Source organism: Glycine max, chromosome 16 (genome assembly GCF_000004515.6).
Source record: "Glycine max cultivar Williams 82 chromosome 16, Glycine_max_v4.0, whole genome shotgun sequence".
Classification (NCBI taxonomy): domain Eukaryota; kingdom Viridiplantae; phylum Streptophyta; class Magnoliopsida; order Fabales; family Fabaceae; genus Glycine; species Glycine max.
In genome coordinates, this window is record NC_038252.2 from 2,061,211 (window position 1) to 2,077,710 (window position 16,500).

Here is a 16,500-nt window from a genome sequence, read left to right on the forward strand (position 1 = left end):
TTCTTGGATGTGGACTATTTTTTCTTCTCTTTTTTAGCAAAAGGAAAAATAGTATAATAGCTGTTTCCCCCTAGTTTGCCATCTTAGAATTAAACCAACTTCTTACACAATCACACAAGTAGCATTTGTTTGAATTCTTTAGAACTTAATAATTATTTTAAATTTAAAATTAAAACAATTCAATAAATATATTTTTTTACCACAAATACTTTTTTAATTAGTTTTAAATAATTTATTTTTGAATATTGAGATTTAAAATAAAAAACTAAACTAAAAGTAAAAAAATAGCCTCATTAAAATTTTATTTATTGAAAAACATTTTTTAAGATTCTATTTATAACATTTTTAATTTTTTAAGAATCCTATTTGAGTCAAATTCTCAGTTTAAAATGAAGAAGAAACTATAATAAGTTAGATGAAATACTAGTTTTAGCCTTTTAGGAGACGAATCCCTATATGTGATTACAAGTTACAAACGCCTCTGCTAAGACAAAGTCACACAAACCTCTCTGGGGCAGTACATTGTTGATTGCTTTATTCCTTATGTGGTCCGGTTGTTAATTTTGATTGGTAGTGTTGCCATACACACGCACACACAAAGAAAGCTTTTGACTAGGAGTTTTGACATGTGATTATGAAAATGTTGATCCCTATAATATAACGTACCTCACCATCACAGAATTCAGGAAAAAGGGGTATAAACTATTAAAACTAATAAAAAGTCATTATTCATATTATGGACCTGGAATATTACAGCAATGGTGAAGATTTTGGCCTATGATTTTTTTTTTCACGATTTTACTATAAATACTTATTTATCGGTCAGATGAAATCAATACCTTTTATTCCGATATACAAATATTTAAGAAAAACATATAAAAATTTGAAATGTAACTAAATCAATTTTATTCAAATCACTTAAATAAATTCAAGTGGGTAAAATAGTCACATTAACTTTATTATTACCAAATAAAACTTATTAAAAACATCTCCAGTTCAAAACAAGACCGTCTAAAACTCCAAAAAATGAACTAAAGATTCAACATGTGAAACAAAATGAAAAAAACTACATGTCCAAAACTTCTTGCAATTAATACAAAATCTCATGTCTCAATGTCATATTCTATCAAAATATTGTGTTTTAGTATTTTCTAACATAAGGTTCTCCATAGCCATCCATCTAATCATCTGCTCCTACGAATACAAAGTTCGAGATCATCACATGATCCAAACACAAACAACACATAGGGAGTGAGTTATCACATTCCTAACTAATAGAGAGAAATGAGACAACATAGCTATACATATTATATAAATAAAATATATTTTACTTTAACATAACTCATGTCATTCCACCACTTATCGTGTAACATCACATCTCAACACTATACGTCTTACACATTTTCACATCATTTACGTACTCAAGGATCAAAACATAATATTATTCGACCAATTAATATCGATCAATACATAAATGTTATGTAACAAATATACTAAGACTCAATCATATATACAATATGATACCATGTCAGTGAAAAACCTCGCCGGGTGCCTAGGAGTACATGACAAGACAAACCACACACTGGTAAGTCAAGTCACTCTCACTAGGTAAAATCATAGGGAGACCAATCAGAGTCACTCTATTTTGTGAGGATGCTTCAACCACATGAGATCAACATAAGCTTCAAGGAACATTCAAACCGAGTGTATTTACCCTCAAGGCCTACATTTCTAAGAGTCATTCAGAGCTTTTCCCCCTTGATTCAGGTCCAACCCAGAAAACATTTTAGCAGACAGACTTTATCTATGAACTTTACAAAACACACAACTCCTCAATTATTCTCAAAATAATTTTAACTCATCGCGCCTCAAAGTGATTAAACTCGTTGGGTTCCTATAGTGGATCCCATCACAATACTCGTCGCAAATTAACTCATCTCCCTTGAAGGATCTTACCGTTGTGTGATTGTATAGTTCATAGCTCACAACTCAATACACATAACATCTCAATACACATGTGTGATCTTACAATTTAACATATACTTAACTTGTTACTTACACATAGTTCATCATACTTCCATAATCACAAGATAACACGTTATCATGTCTCATACATTATATACATGTCACACAATAATAATATTAATATGTTATTTTCATATGATTGAACTCATCAAACAATTTTACATAATCATATCAAAATCAAAGAAATTAAAATCATAGGTAAAAAACATGAAAATATCAAGATCACTTAATTTTATCAACCAATTCACATCAGGGCATCAATTGGCCCGTCAAACACAACAATCTTGTAACATCTCATTTTTCGTAAATAAAATTTTAGAGAATGAAGAGGTTATTATAATTAAATAAATAAATAAAAATATTTATAATAAAATAATGATTTGAGAGAAGATAAAATAAAAATATTTAATTTATTCATTTGATAGATAATAAAATAGAGTTCTTTTTTATAAAATAATAAAAATAAATAAATAAAATAAATAATAAGTTATGAGTATCCTAGGTATAAATAGTGATGTTAGGTCAGTTTTCAAACGAAGTCTCCTCTTGTTTTTCTTTCTTTCTCCTTCCAAAACTATTTCATTTTCTCGCAGACCACTAAACTTGTCTCAGAAAAATAACGATCTTGGACTCATTCATCGTTGGATCGTCATGAAATTTTAGCACCACATTTTCAACTCAATTCCTAGCATTTTCACCGTTGTTAATTTAAAAATAGTGCTTGAGCTGAGAGAAATACACTTCGCACTGTAGACTTTTCTTTTCTCGCAGAAATCCAAAACTGTCTCGGTAAAACTATGATCCTGGACTCGTTAACCGTTGGATTGTCGTGAAATTTTTATATGTTGTTTAAGATTCAGTTACGCACCCATTAACCGTTGGGATTTGCGTGATAATTTTCCTGGAGGGAGATAATGGAATCGCACGAAGACAGTACAATTGGAGGCTTCAATCCCTTCTCGTTCTCTCTAATGTTTAGGAACCCTATCAAAGCAATCAGAGGAGAAACTTGAGGAATCTCAAGAAATTGCTAGAGATGCCGTTATCGCTGCCGGAACATACGTGAGCCCGCTTAGAGGTAAGGGATGCGTTTATCGCAATTGGGGTTAGAATGAACATGTGTATGGATCCTTAGAAAATTAAATTGGGTTTATTTTGGAATGTTTATTAAATTATAATTTTTCCTTTACTATTATAAATACAATATTGATGTCCTGATGCAAATTGGTTGATAAAATAAAGTGATCTTGGTGTTTTTATTTTTTTTATATCTATGATTTTGATTAATTGATTTTGGTATAATTGTGTGAAATTATTTGAGGGATTTTATTCCCCATGTAGTGATAAACTTTTTGTATTAATTGTTATATTGAGATTATGAAATGGTGATTCAAATTGTGAGTATGTGATAATTTGAACTTGTGATTAATGGTGAAATAAATGTGTATTGAGATGTGTGTATTGAGTTGTAAGTTATGAACTATGCAATCACACAATTGTAAGACCCTTTAAGGACAACGATTATTGTGATGAGATCTACTGTGGGAGCCCGACGAGTTAAAATAATTTTAAAAATAATTAAGTAATTGTGTGTATTGCATAGTTCATAGGTAAAGTGTATATAATTCATGAGGTGTGATAACGTGTTAATTGAGATTATACCATTGTAATTGAGATCGAATGTATGTGATAAATTGTGTATGTATGTGATTGAGATGTTGTGTGCATTGAGTTGTGAACTATGAATTGTACAATCGCACGACTATAAGACCCTTTAAGGGCAACGAGTTAATGCTAAATCCCTTTAAGAGCGATGAGTTAATGCTAAGACCCTTTAAGGGTGATGAGTTAATGCTAAGACTCTTTAAGGGCGACGAGATAAACTATTTGAGAACAATTGAGGAGTCGTGTGTTTTGTACAATTCATAGATAGAGTTTGTGTGCTAAAATGTTTTCTAGGTTGGACCTGAATCAGGAGGAAGAGGCCCTAACCGACTCTTCGGAGTGTAGGCCTTAGGGGTCACCTAGTTTGAGTGCTCCTTTAAGCCTATATTGATCCCATATGGTTGGAGTATTTTCGCAAAACACTGTGTCCCTTACTGGTCTTCCTATGATTTTACCTAGTGAGAGTGACCTAACTTGCTAGTGTGTGGTTTGTCTTGTCATGTACTCCTAGGCGCCCGACAGGGTTTTTCACCGACATGGTACCACATTGCATATAAGATTGAGTTTTAGTGTATATGTTGCATAACATTTGTGTATTGATCGATATTGATTGACTTGATGACATTGTGTTTTGATCCTTGAGTACGTGAATGTTGTAAAAACGAATATGAAATGTGTTGTGTGATGATGTGATGATGTGATGTTGGATGACAAAGTGGTGAAATGATGTGAGCTATGTTTAAGTAAGTTTTATTTTATTTTTATGATATTTATACCTACATGTTGTATCATTACTCTTCATTAGTTAGGAATGTGATAACTCACTCCCTGTGTGTTATTTGTGTTTGGATCCTGTAATGATCTTGAACTTTGTGTTCAAGGGAGCATATGACTAGGTGAATCGCTTTAAGGAACCTTGTGCTGAAGGACGTCGGGACACAATGCTCTGATAGGATGTGACATTGAGGCGTAAGTTTATATTAATTGCATGATGTTAGTCTATTTTATTTTACCTCACTGATTTAGCATAACATTTTGTAAATTTTGACGGCCTTGTTTCGAGTCGAATATATTTTTAATAAGTTTTAATTGAAAATAGTGAAGCGAATGTGAACCTTTTACTCACGTGAATTTGTTTACCAATTTTTTATATATTTTATTTATTTATATATATGTCGGGGTAGAGGGTATCACAAATCTCGTAACTGTAAACATAAAGGAAGAATTACAATACAGTAAACATCCCAAAACAAATTCCAATTTGATCCTCTAAGGATCCCTACAAATGTTTATTCTAACCCCAATTGCGATAAATTCATTTCTTACCTCTAAGTCGACTCACGTGTGTAGTTCGACAGCGATAGCGACATCTCTAGCGGTTCCCTAAGATTCCTCAAGTTTTTCCTCTGGTTGTTCTGTTAGGGTTTCCAAGTGTTAGAGTGAAGGATAAGGGATTTGAGTTTCCATTTCCTCTATGTGAGGAACATTTCTCTAACCGCAGTCATTATTTCACGATCCAATGGTTAACGAGTTTGGGATCTTAGTTTTACTAAGACAGATTTGAATGTATGCGAGAAAAAAAGAACTATGTGTAAGAGACATTTCTCTCACCACAAACATAATCTCGCAAATCCCATCTATGGGGATGTGCGAAAATAAGTTCCGAATCCGGTGTTCAAACTTCAAAAGAAAGGGTTTTGGCAGAAGGGGAAGAGAAAACGAATTTGAGAGGAGGAGAGAGAGCATAGAGACATATCGTGAAGTATCGTAAATGTAAAAATTGACCTAATACGACTCTATTTATAACTAGGGTACTTTCAATCTATTATTTACTCTATTTTTATTTATTTTATTATTTTATAAAAAAAGCTATATTTTATTGTCTATCAAATGAGTAAATAAAATATTCTTTTTATTTTCTAAGAACATGTTTATTTTATTTATCTTAAAATCATTATTTTAATTAATAAAGTTATTTCTTTTTATTTATTTGATTAAAAAAACTCATTATTTTTCTAAAACTCTATTTATTTTTAAATATATATATATATATATATATATATTAATTTATTTAAAAAATGAGATGTTATACAAAACTCTTCTTCATATTTAAAAATTAAAACAGTTACATCTCAGAATTTTCTATTCAGCAGTGACTTTTATATTATTATATTCCACGGATATTGTTTCAAAGGCTCATTCATCCAACATGGTCAATATTTTTCGAGAACCATGTTGCACGGGGCCGGTAATTATTATATTTGTATTTATATTTATGCATACATGACACAATGAAATAATAATAATAAATAATGATGATGGATCAACAAAAGTTCGATTATCACTGTCAATACAAACATTTTGTTCATAAATAATCAATCTATAGATAGTTCAATAAGTCATGAATTTGTCGTGATCTGATTAGATACAAAAATTTGAAGTCGCCTAAACTTTGTAAGGATTAAAAAAGTAATAATAATAATGGTAAACCTTATGCAGCTGAGAAACTTTACTATGTGGCTGGTCAAACGAAGCCAGGGCAAGCTTGGAAATGAGATGGAAAAGTCCTCTAGACTTAGACAAGGGAGACCTCTTGTTGGGATAGTAGAGAAAAAAAAAAAACATTGGATGAACACCATACAATACAACACAACACAATTCAACCTCTTTCAATTTTTAAGCTCTTTCAAATATTGTAATCTCAGCCTCTGTGATATAGGATCTAGTTTCTCAGGGAAAGTTATGTTGTAGTTGTCTTTGCTGAAACGGGGTTTCTCAATCCTCATGGCTCCCTCAGGTATGTGTTGACTTTGACTCTTCCCTTTGTTGCTTGTTCAAGAAATCAGAACATACATGTCAATGGGGTCACCCCACCTTTTTTTAGCTTTCTTGACATCTCGTTTACTGTATGTTTTTGGTATAATATAAGATACTTGGTTCACCTGCAGATGGTAGTAACCAAATCCATGTTTTTTTTTTTTTGTGATTGATGTTGTTGCCTAACCAAAAAGAGTAGGTATGTAGGAAGGGGATGCAATTCTGTAGTTTGGGGTGGAGGAACTAGCTTTTTTGGGAGATGAATTTGTCTTTTTTTGTTTGGGAACTGAGAAAATGTTAATGGAGATTGGAGAAAGATAACTTAAGAGTGGCATTATATTCGGCATCCCAGAATTACATGGAAAAGAAAGGGTTGTCAACTAGTCAAGTCAACTTTATCCTCCTTGGACTCAGTTCTTCAAAATTCATAATGGCATGACCATTTTTCTTTGCCACAGAACATTGTAGATTGGAGAAGATCAACTTGTATGTATGAATGTAGTCAAAGCAATTTTAGGTTCTTGATTCATCTCAATTTGCTCTTCTTCCTTCCTTACAGCAATGAGCTGGACATGATGTCAAGTCCAGAATCTGTTGCTTGTGCTGAAAAACAGTAAAATGAGAAATGTGACTTATTTTTTTATCAGCTCAAGAGATTGTCAATATTTGTTCGAAGTTTAGTGTGATTTCTTTATTCATAATATCGTCCCAAACTAACTGAGACATTAAATGTATACTAGTTTATGATAATAATTTATTGAGTAAACAGTTTAATTAGTCTCTGAAAGATATACCATCGGTCATGTTTCTCTCTGGATTATGAAACTTAAATTCGTGGTATCTCTGAATGTGCTTTTAATTGTTTAATTAATGTGTATTCCTTTAGTCAAGTTAGTTTATAGGATTCTTGTTGTAGGGAATTATATAACTGAAAATGCACATTCAAGAACCTTAAACATAATTTCGCTCATTCAAGAACTAATTTGACAGTCAAATAACTTTTTGGGACTAATTTGACTGTTTACTCATAATTTATCATTAGTTCAATGTAGAAAATGAATCTGATTAGCTCTTTTTTTTTAATATATTGGTACCAGATTTAGGCATTTGGAATTGAATTAGACTGAGTATGGGAGCGTATCCATCAGAGTTTTTGGGAAATTTCTGCCTCCCTTCTGCCAATATTAGTAACAGTATTCTTATTTCATGGGAAGGAAAAGGGCCTTATTTCCTTGCCTAAGTTGTGTTACAAAATGATGGTTCTAGATGTGTTATCTGGTCCTACCGGAACGGCCATTTCTCAAACTGTAGATACCATTGCTGACTTCCTAGTTACTGCCAATGATGTCCTTGTGCAAAAGGATAGTTTTAAGGAACTTGCTGCTTACATGGAAAGAATTAAGCCAGTCTTAGAAGAATTGAGGAAAGGAAAAGTCAGTGATTCTGAGAGGTTCAACCGCACCATTGAGATCATGAATAAAGAAATTAAAGATGCAAACCAACTATGTCTAGATTGCAGCAAGAAGAGTAAGTTTTATCTACTAATGAACTGCAGGTCCATAGCTAAGAGCTTAGAAAACCACACAAAACAGCTGAGTAGGGCACTTGGTCTTCTTCCTTTAGCCACAACAGGACTTTCTTCAGGAATAGGTGAAGAAATTGAAAAGCTATGCGAAGATATGAAGACAGCTGGATTTAAGGCAGCTCTAGCTGAAGAAGAGATTTTAGAGAAAATCGAGTCAGGGATAAGGGAAAACAATGTTGACCGTTCCTACGCCAATAAGTTGCTACTTGACATTACTGATGCTGTTGGGATTGGGAATGAGAGGTCAACAATAAAGATAGAACTTGAAGAGTTTAAGAGTGAGATTGAAAATGCGCGTGTTAGGAAGGACTTGGCCGAGGCTATGCAAATGGATCAAATCATTGCTTTGTTGGAAAGGGCTGATGCAGCTTCATCAACTAAGGACAAGGAACTCAAATACTTTGCGAAACGCCAATCTTTGGGTACTCAAATCATGGAGCCTTTGCAGTCATTTTATTGCCCCATCACCCAGGATGTTATGGTGGATCCTGTAGAAATTTCATCAGGGCAGACATTTGAGAGAAGTGCCATAGAAAAGTGGTTTGCTGAAGGAAACAAATTGTGCCCCTTGACCTTGATTCCTTTAGACACATCAATTTTGAGACCTAACAAAAAGTTGAAACAATCCATACAAGAGTGGAAAGATAGAAATATAATGATTACAATTGCCACATTGAAAGAAAAAATCCTATCTGGAAATGATGAAGAAGTGCTGCATGATCTGGAAACTCTTCAGACTTTGTGTGAAGAAAAAAACCAACACAGGGAATGGGTGATTTTAGAGGATTACATACAAACTCTCATCCAAATTTTGTCAAAAAACCGTGATATAAGGAAATTATCTCTTTTCATCCTTGGCATGCTGGCAAAGGACAATGAAGACGCTAAGGTACTTAAATTGATACTCTCCTTTTATATATTTTATCAAGGTGCATAGCAAATTTGCTACATTCAATATTTGCTTTCTAAAGATATATTGATCAATGACAGCCATAGTTTTAGATAAAATAAATGCATTCTAGACATTTTGGTTAAAAGTGATTGTAGCTTCAATAACATGTAAGCTAGATTCTAGGAACCAAACATGGAAAAATGAATCTGGAGAAGAAATTCAAAGTTAGTGTAAATATGTGATGCAGACTATCTTAGAGGCAAGGACCAATTGGTTAGGACCTTTCTAATGAATCTAATCGATCCAGTTCCACTATCAGAAATTAGAAAACACTACCATAATAATGAGCTTGTGAATAAAAGATAATCAACTTATCTAGAATATTAATCATTTTGTACTCCTTAGTCCTTTCTCTTCTTTTAATTAACTTTCCTCCTTGTTTTCTTCTTAACTTATTTTTTATCTGTCTACAAGATTGATGGTTGAATCTCCTTTTTAAATGTTACTTTAGATTGTATTGAACTATATGTGATTTCAAAATGGACATTCAGCGTTGCTATTTAACTTTCTGTTCTGCAGAAAAGAATTTCAGCCGCTGACCATGCAATTGAATCGATTGTTCGGTCTCTTGGACGTCGTCCTGAGGAAAGGAAGTTAGCAGTGGCGTTACTGCTCGAGTTATCCAAATATGATGCGGCACGAGAACACATTGGAAAAGTTCAAGGTTGCATACTACTATTGGTGACCATGTCTAGTGGAGATGACAATCAAGCTGCTAGAGATGCAACAGAGCTATTGGAGAATCTTTCGTACTCCGCTCAGAATGTTATACAGATGGCAAAAACAAATTACTTCAAGCATTTATTGCAGCATCTCTCCACAGGTTTATTCTTTAAGCTGCATAAGTAGAGTCAGTGTATTAGTATTCAATTGCACATTCTTTTTCCCCTCTTCATTTTCTTTTAAAAGATACGCAGGTAACATAAAAGATCAGATTCACAAATATTTTTTTATCTTGTGCAACTAGTAGTGCAAGGAAGTATGTTATGTTTTGTTATTAAGTTTCTAAGAACAGAATAAATTTCAGTTAAGAACACTACTTCAATCAATCTGAATGTTGGCTACAAAAAGATAAGGGTGATTGTGTCAGAACAAGCCTTTACCATAAGCTGTTTCTACCTCTTTCTATGCAGGACCAGATGACGTAAAGATGACTATGGCCACAAATTTAGCCGAAATGGAGTTAACTGACCACAATAGGGAGTCCTTATTTGATGGTGGTGTACTGGTTCCTCTTCTTCACATGTTCTTACATAATGATCTACAGGTGAAAACTGTTGCTATTAAGGCACTTAAGAATTTATCCAGCTCAAAGAAAAATGGACAGGAAATGATAAGACAGGGAGCTGCACGGCCACTACTTAACCTTCTTTTCAATCAAAGCTTACACACCACAGGTTTGTGGGAAGATGTAGCAGCCATAATTATGCAACTTGCTGCATCAACTATCTCTCAGGATTCCCAAACACCTGTTTTATTACTAGATTTTGATGATGATGTTTCCCGTCTCTTCAATTTAGTTAGTGTCCCACAGTCTGCTGTGCAAGTGCAACAAAACATTATCCAGACCTTTTATTCCTTGTGTCAAACACCCTCAGCTTCATTTATCAGAACCAAACTAATAGAGGTATGTATCTTACTGAAACTAAGTGCACCGACAACAGCTAGAAATGTTTTTCTGTTGAATCATGACTCTAGTGCACTAAATAGGCAAATCACTCAACATTGTCAATGCCAAGACATATAGAAAAGAGCTAGGCATCAACATTTAAGTTCTAAAAGATCCATCTTACTGTCTAAGTGTCTATCCTGATAATCATGTTTAAGACACTTGGCAAATATCTTTCAGTTAGAAAAGAACAAAAACTTGATGCTATCAATAGACCGAGTCTTTCTGTCAAATGAAACTCCTGCCTGTTCAAGATTTTCAAGGCACGAAATTGCTGATTACTTAAGACATCATGCATCTAGGTGTAACTTTCTATTAACTAAAGAGCAAAGACAACGCTGGGTAGATTATAGCCTTATGAATATTGCATGCTTAATTGAGCAAGCATCCAGGAAGCAATTGCTTTCAGAGTTTTCTTGTAAGCACTCAATTAAGTTTAGTAATTAATTACATTTGGCTTAGATATGATATAAACAAACTTGTTCTCATATTTCCTTAATTTCCCGATTTTCATTCTTTAATATTAATGTCATGACTGATATCGGATAGGTGATGATCGTGTCATAACTTGCTACTAGTCTTCTGAATTGTTTTTCATCCCACTTTTCTTTCCATGCTTATGCCATTGTTCTTTTGGGGTTTCATGTAGTTTCTAATGAAGATATGTTGAGGTGTTGGGACTAATTTTCTAGTATAAGCTATGCCAATATAACGCGTACAGTTATACCTTATGCCAGAGTTAATACATACACCCATACATGTATAGATATACCTTATGGTCATGGCTATGCCAATATTTGGCGGATTGAGGACCAAAATTTCCAGTGTTTGGCTTTGAGTTCACTTGATGTGTTTCTGACTCCTTCACTTTTCCAGTTTTTGTTGCATGAAAGTATACCATAATTGAATTAGTTTGCTTATTTATGCACAGTGCTCAGCGGTTCCAGAATTGGTTCAACTGTGTGAGAATGAAAACCTAAACCTACGAGCAAGTGCTGTAAAGTTGTTTTCTTGCTTGGTAGAGAGTTGTGACGAAGGCATCATACAGGAGCATGTGAATCAGAAATGCATTAATACTCTACTCCAGATCATAAAATCTCCATCTGATGAAGAGGAAATACTTTCTGCCATGGGAATAATATGCTATCTTCCCGAAGTTGACCAGATAACTCAATGGCTTTTGGATGCTGGTGCACTGCCAATCATTAAAACTTACGTCCAAAATGGGGAAAACAGAGATCATCAAAGGAATAACTTAGTAGAGAATGCCATTGGTGCCCTATGTCGTTTTACAGTTCCAACAAACTTGGAATGGCAAAAAAGTGCAGCTGAAACTGGGATCATGACTCTTTTAGTGCAGCTGCTTGAAAATGGAACAAACTTGACAAAGCAACGCGTGGCACAGTCTCTTGCTCAATTTTCTAAAAGCTCATTTAAGCTGAGCCGGCCAATATCAAAGCGCAAAGGACTGTGGTGTTTCTCAGCTCCTGCTGACATTGGCTGCATGGTTCATGAAGGAATATGCTCAGTCAAATCATCATTTTGCCTTTTGGAGGCTAATGCAGTTGGACCACTCACAAGGACTCTTGGGGAACCTGATCCCGGAGTTTGTGAGGCTTCTTTGGACGCTCTATTAACATTAATTGAAGGTGAAAGACTTCAGAGTGGTAGTAAAGTGCTTTCAGAAGCAAATGCCATACCACTAATAATAAGATACCTTGGCTCCACCTCCCCTGGCTTGCAGGAGAAGTCTCTACATGCTTTGGAAAGGATTTTTCGGCTGGTCGAATACAAACAGATGTATGGAGCCTCAGCTCAAATGCCTCTAGTTGACTTAACTCAGAGGGGTAATGGTAGTGTTAGGTCCATGTCAGCTAGAATATTGGCACATTTGAACGTGCTTCACGATCAATCTTCATATTTCTAAAGAAAAATGTTGGTTCAAGTTTGTGTACTGAGCTAAGCTAGGTAGCTAACCATGTTGTGGAGTAACCTTCTCTTGATGCATTGTGCATGACATCAACTACATGCTTGGACAGGAAATGGAGCCTTTTATAACAGAGATAACTGCTTTCCTCAAAGCAACAACATTGTTTCACATACCAGGAGAACCTCACATGGTGTTCCTCAATCTGTTGTAACCATTTGACCAAAAATCTTTGCAAGTGTGCACTTGGCTAGTTCTCATGAAGTGTCCCTTTAGCTCTTGAACCATTGTGAGTTGTGACCAATGTTCTGTTGGGGCTGTTAATGTGTCAAGGAATTAGCGCCATTGGACATGCAGGGATTTATTTGAGGCCTACATTAAACGTCTCAAATAGTATAACTTGTAACTTTGAAGATTGATTGTTGTCACTGCTTGGTGTAAAAGTAATAAAAAAATCCCTTTTCTTTAATAATTGTATTCTTTGCTATTCGAACTCATTGTGATTCTTCTTATACAGTGAAAAGGTAGAGAGATATTTGACAAGGAGTATGGCAGTCATCTCTTTGTTATGATGTTGTGTTGTTAACTATAACTGCACTATAATATTATGCATGTGAAGTCTGGTAATCATATGCATAATATTCATTTAAAGAGTGTCACTAACACACTTCTAACGCTTTATTTTTAACATATTCTTTATTATTGATTAAATTTTTTGAAAGTTGCAAAATTATGAGTGAAGTTCATTAAATCAAAAGTAAAATTCACATTTTTTTGTGATTTTCAATAAGCACTCCCTTCAAGCATACAGTAACAGACTATTGGAGGAGCAAAGCAATTGTGGAGCAAGCAAAAGCATAGCACGAGTCAAGAAGTATAACTACACATAAATTCGAAGTTGTTATTTTGATGCACACATGTTTTTATATTATTATTGGCTCTCATGTTGTTGTTATTTGTTTTATTTAAATAGGTCAATCTTACATTTTTAAAGTTTTTTAAATGATCTAGAAGTTAACTTCTATAATAAAAATATAAAAGTCCAACTTGTTTAATAAATAAACTTAATTTGATTGGTGTAAATTGTACATAGTTGATGAGTGGTTTCACTCTTCGGATGATTATAAGTTCTATATATTATACTGTAATAGTACCATTCCGTTATGATGTCTTATTTTAAGTCGTAAACTTCAATTTAAGAATATAGCATTTGAATAAAATTGTTGTTAATATTGATTTTAATAATTTAAAGACTACATCAGAGTATAACTGATTTTTTTAATGTTAAATACTTAAATTGAAATTTGCCCTATACGATCAAGTAACGTAGCATTGCAACAATAATATTAATACTACACCTGTCATTATACTATTTACTCAATAATTAAATTATGGGCTTTTAAACAAGTTAAACCAACCAAACTGAGATTAGAAGTGACATTTATACGAGGCAAACAAACAACTTCCAAGTTTCCAACATTTGAGGAACTCAACTCAAACCAAAAAAAGATTTGTGATGTAATGAGGCAAGTGAAGCAAATTCATGGTTACACTCTAAGAAATGGCATAGACCAGACCAAAATCCTTATTGAGAAGCTACTTGAAATCCCAAACCTTCACTATGCACACAAGGTGTTGCACCATTCCCCAAAGCCAACCCTTTTCCTCTACAACAAGCTCATTCAAGCCTACTCCTCCCACCCTCAACACCAACACCAATGTTTCTCCCTTTACTCCCAAATGCTCCTTCATAGCTTCCTACCAAACCAACACACTTTCAACTTTCTCTTCTCTGCATGCACCTCCCTTTCTTCCCCATCCCTTGGCCAAATGCTCCATACCCATTTCATCAAATCAGGCTTTGAACCTGACCTCTTTGCAGCCACTGCTTTGCTTGACATGTATACAAAAGTTGGTACTTTGGAGCTGGCACGCAAACTGTTTGATCAAATGCCTGTGAGAGGGGTGCCCACGTGGAATGCTATGATGGCTGGGCATGCAAGATTTGGTGATATGGATGTAGCTTTGGAATTGTTTAGATTGATGCCTTCTAGGAATGTGGTGTCATGGACCACCATGATATCAGGTTACTCGCGGAGCAAAAAGTACGGGGAGGCTTTGGGGTTGTTCCTGAGGATGGAGCAGGAGAAAGGGATGATGCCCAATGCAGTAACCTTGGCAAGCATTTTTCCAGCTTTTGCAAATCTTGGAGCACTGGAGATTGGGCAGAGGGTTGAAGCATACGCAAGGAAGAATGGGTTCTTTAAGAATTTATATGTGAGCAATGCTGTGTTGGAGATGTATGCAAAATGTGGTAAGATTGATGTTGCTTGGAAGGTGTTCAATGAGATTGGCAGCTTGAGAAACTTGTGCTCTTGGAATTCAATGATCATGGGTTTGGCTGTCCATGGAGAATGTTGCAAGACCCTTAAGCTTTATGATCAAATGCTGGTAAGCAGTTTGGTTGGCCTTGTTCTTAATTTCCTCTGGTTAAATTATTGATCCGGTCCTTTTAGTTGTCTCCATTTTATGTTTAGTCCCCCCTATACAAGAAAACTGTAAGTTTTAGTTCTTACACATGCATAAAAAGTTGAGTTTTGATCCCAATTGATAATACAAAAGAAAACATTTTGCTGGTATAAGACCGCTGCAAAATTTTTCTAGCGATGATAAACCATTACAAAAACTGTGTAGGGACTAAAACTTATCATTTTCTTGTAAAGGGAATAAAACTTAAAATGAGTACAACTATAGGAACTAAGTAAATAGTTTAACCATTTCCTCCACAGATTTCATAATAGACCCTTTTAAACCATGGTCCATGAAGCAGTGATTTTGAACCTTGAGAAGTTGTAAATGATACTAACCATGTGCGCATGCACTGATGGTGCCAGGGAGAAGGAACTTCACCTGATGATGTGACATTTGTGGGGCTCCTCTTGGCATGTACTCATGGAGGCATGGTTGAAAAAGGCAGGCATATCTTCAAGTCAATGACCACATCCTTCAACATTATTCCCAAACTAGAACACTATGGATGCATGGTTGATCTCCTAGGCCGTGCCGGGCAATTGAGAGAAGCTTATGAGGTAATACAAAGAATGCCCATGAAACCAGACTCAGTGATATGGGGAGCTCTATTGGGAGCTTGCAGCTTCCATGATAATGTTGAGCTGGCTGAGATTGCAGCCGAGTCTCTATTTGCACTTGAGCCTTGGAATCCAGGAAACTATGTCATTCTTTCCAACATTTATGCATCAGCTGGCCAATGGGATGGAGTTGCAAAGCTCAGGAAAGTGATGAAGGGAAGCAAAATTACAAAGTCAGCTGGACATAGTTTCATTGAAGAGGGAGGCCAACTGCATAAGTTCATTGTGGAAGATAGATCACATCCTGAAAGCAACGAAATTTTTGCCTTGCTTGATGGAGTTTATGAAATGATAAAGCTTAATAGAAGTGCATTTGAATGTCATTTGGATCTTGATTTGAGCAACTATTCATAGGGATTAAGATTAATCATAGTGGATACCCCAAACTTGTAACCTTGAAATTTTCCTCCATTCCCATTTTGGCCAAGCAAATGTGTTGGCATTTACTCAGTTTTTAATAATCACAGATTCAATGGTCAAAAATAAAATAAGAATAAAGTATCAAATTAATCCTTAAATTACATTTGCTAGTCATTTTAGTCCCTAGAATCACGAAAAAGGAAAATTTAGTCATTGAAATTAGCAACTATCAGTCATTTTTTTAAAAACACTTTTTTTAAAAAAAAATTCAAAACTTGATATTTTTTTTGAGAAATTAACTGGTAAATAGCATAAAATAATTTTAGAAAACAGTTTTAAAACTAAAAGGTG

General features: G+C 34.5%; 2 protein-coding genes across 2 annotated transcripts; both read left to right on the top strand.

Moving 5' to 3' along the window:
- Nucleotides 1-6,194: 6,194 nt before the first annotated feature.
- Nucleotides 6,195-13,109, top strand: LOC100787128 (U-box domain-containing protein 44). Its single transcript, XM_006598825.4, has 5 exons — nt 6,195-6,487; nt 7,605-8,981; nt 9,564-9,867; nt 10,178-10,671; nt 11,645-13,109. Exons 2-5 carry the CDS (start codon nt 7,761-7,763, stop codon nt 12,638-12,640), a joined length of 3,015 nt encoding a protein of 1,004 aa, XP_006598888.1. The 5' UTR covers nt 6,195-6,487; nt 7,605-7,760; the 3' UTR covers nt 12,641-13,109.
- Nucleotides 13,110-14,047: 938 nt separating this feature from the next.
- LOC100790321 (pentatricopeptide repeat-containing protein At5g08510) lies at nt 14,048-16,307 on the top strand. The gene is made up of 2 exons (XM_003548202.5): nt 14,048-15,091; nt 15,535-16,307. The coding sequence occupies exons 1-2, from the start codon at nt 14,162-14,164 to the stop codon at nt 16,141-16,143; spliced, it is 1,539 nt and encodes a 512-aa protein (XP_003548250.1). The 5' UTR covers nt 14,048-14,161; the 3' UTR covers nt 16,144-16,307.
- Nucleotides 16,308-16,500: the final 193 nt, after the last annotated feature.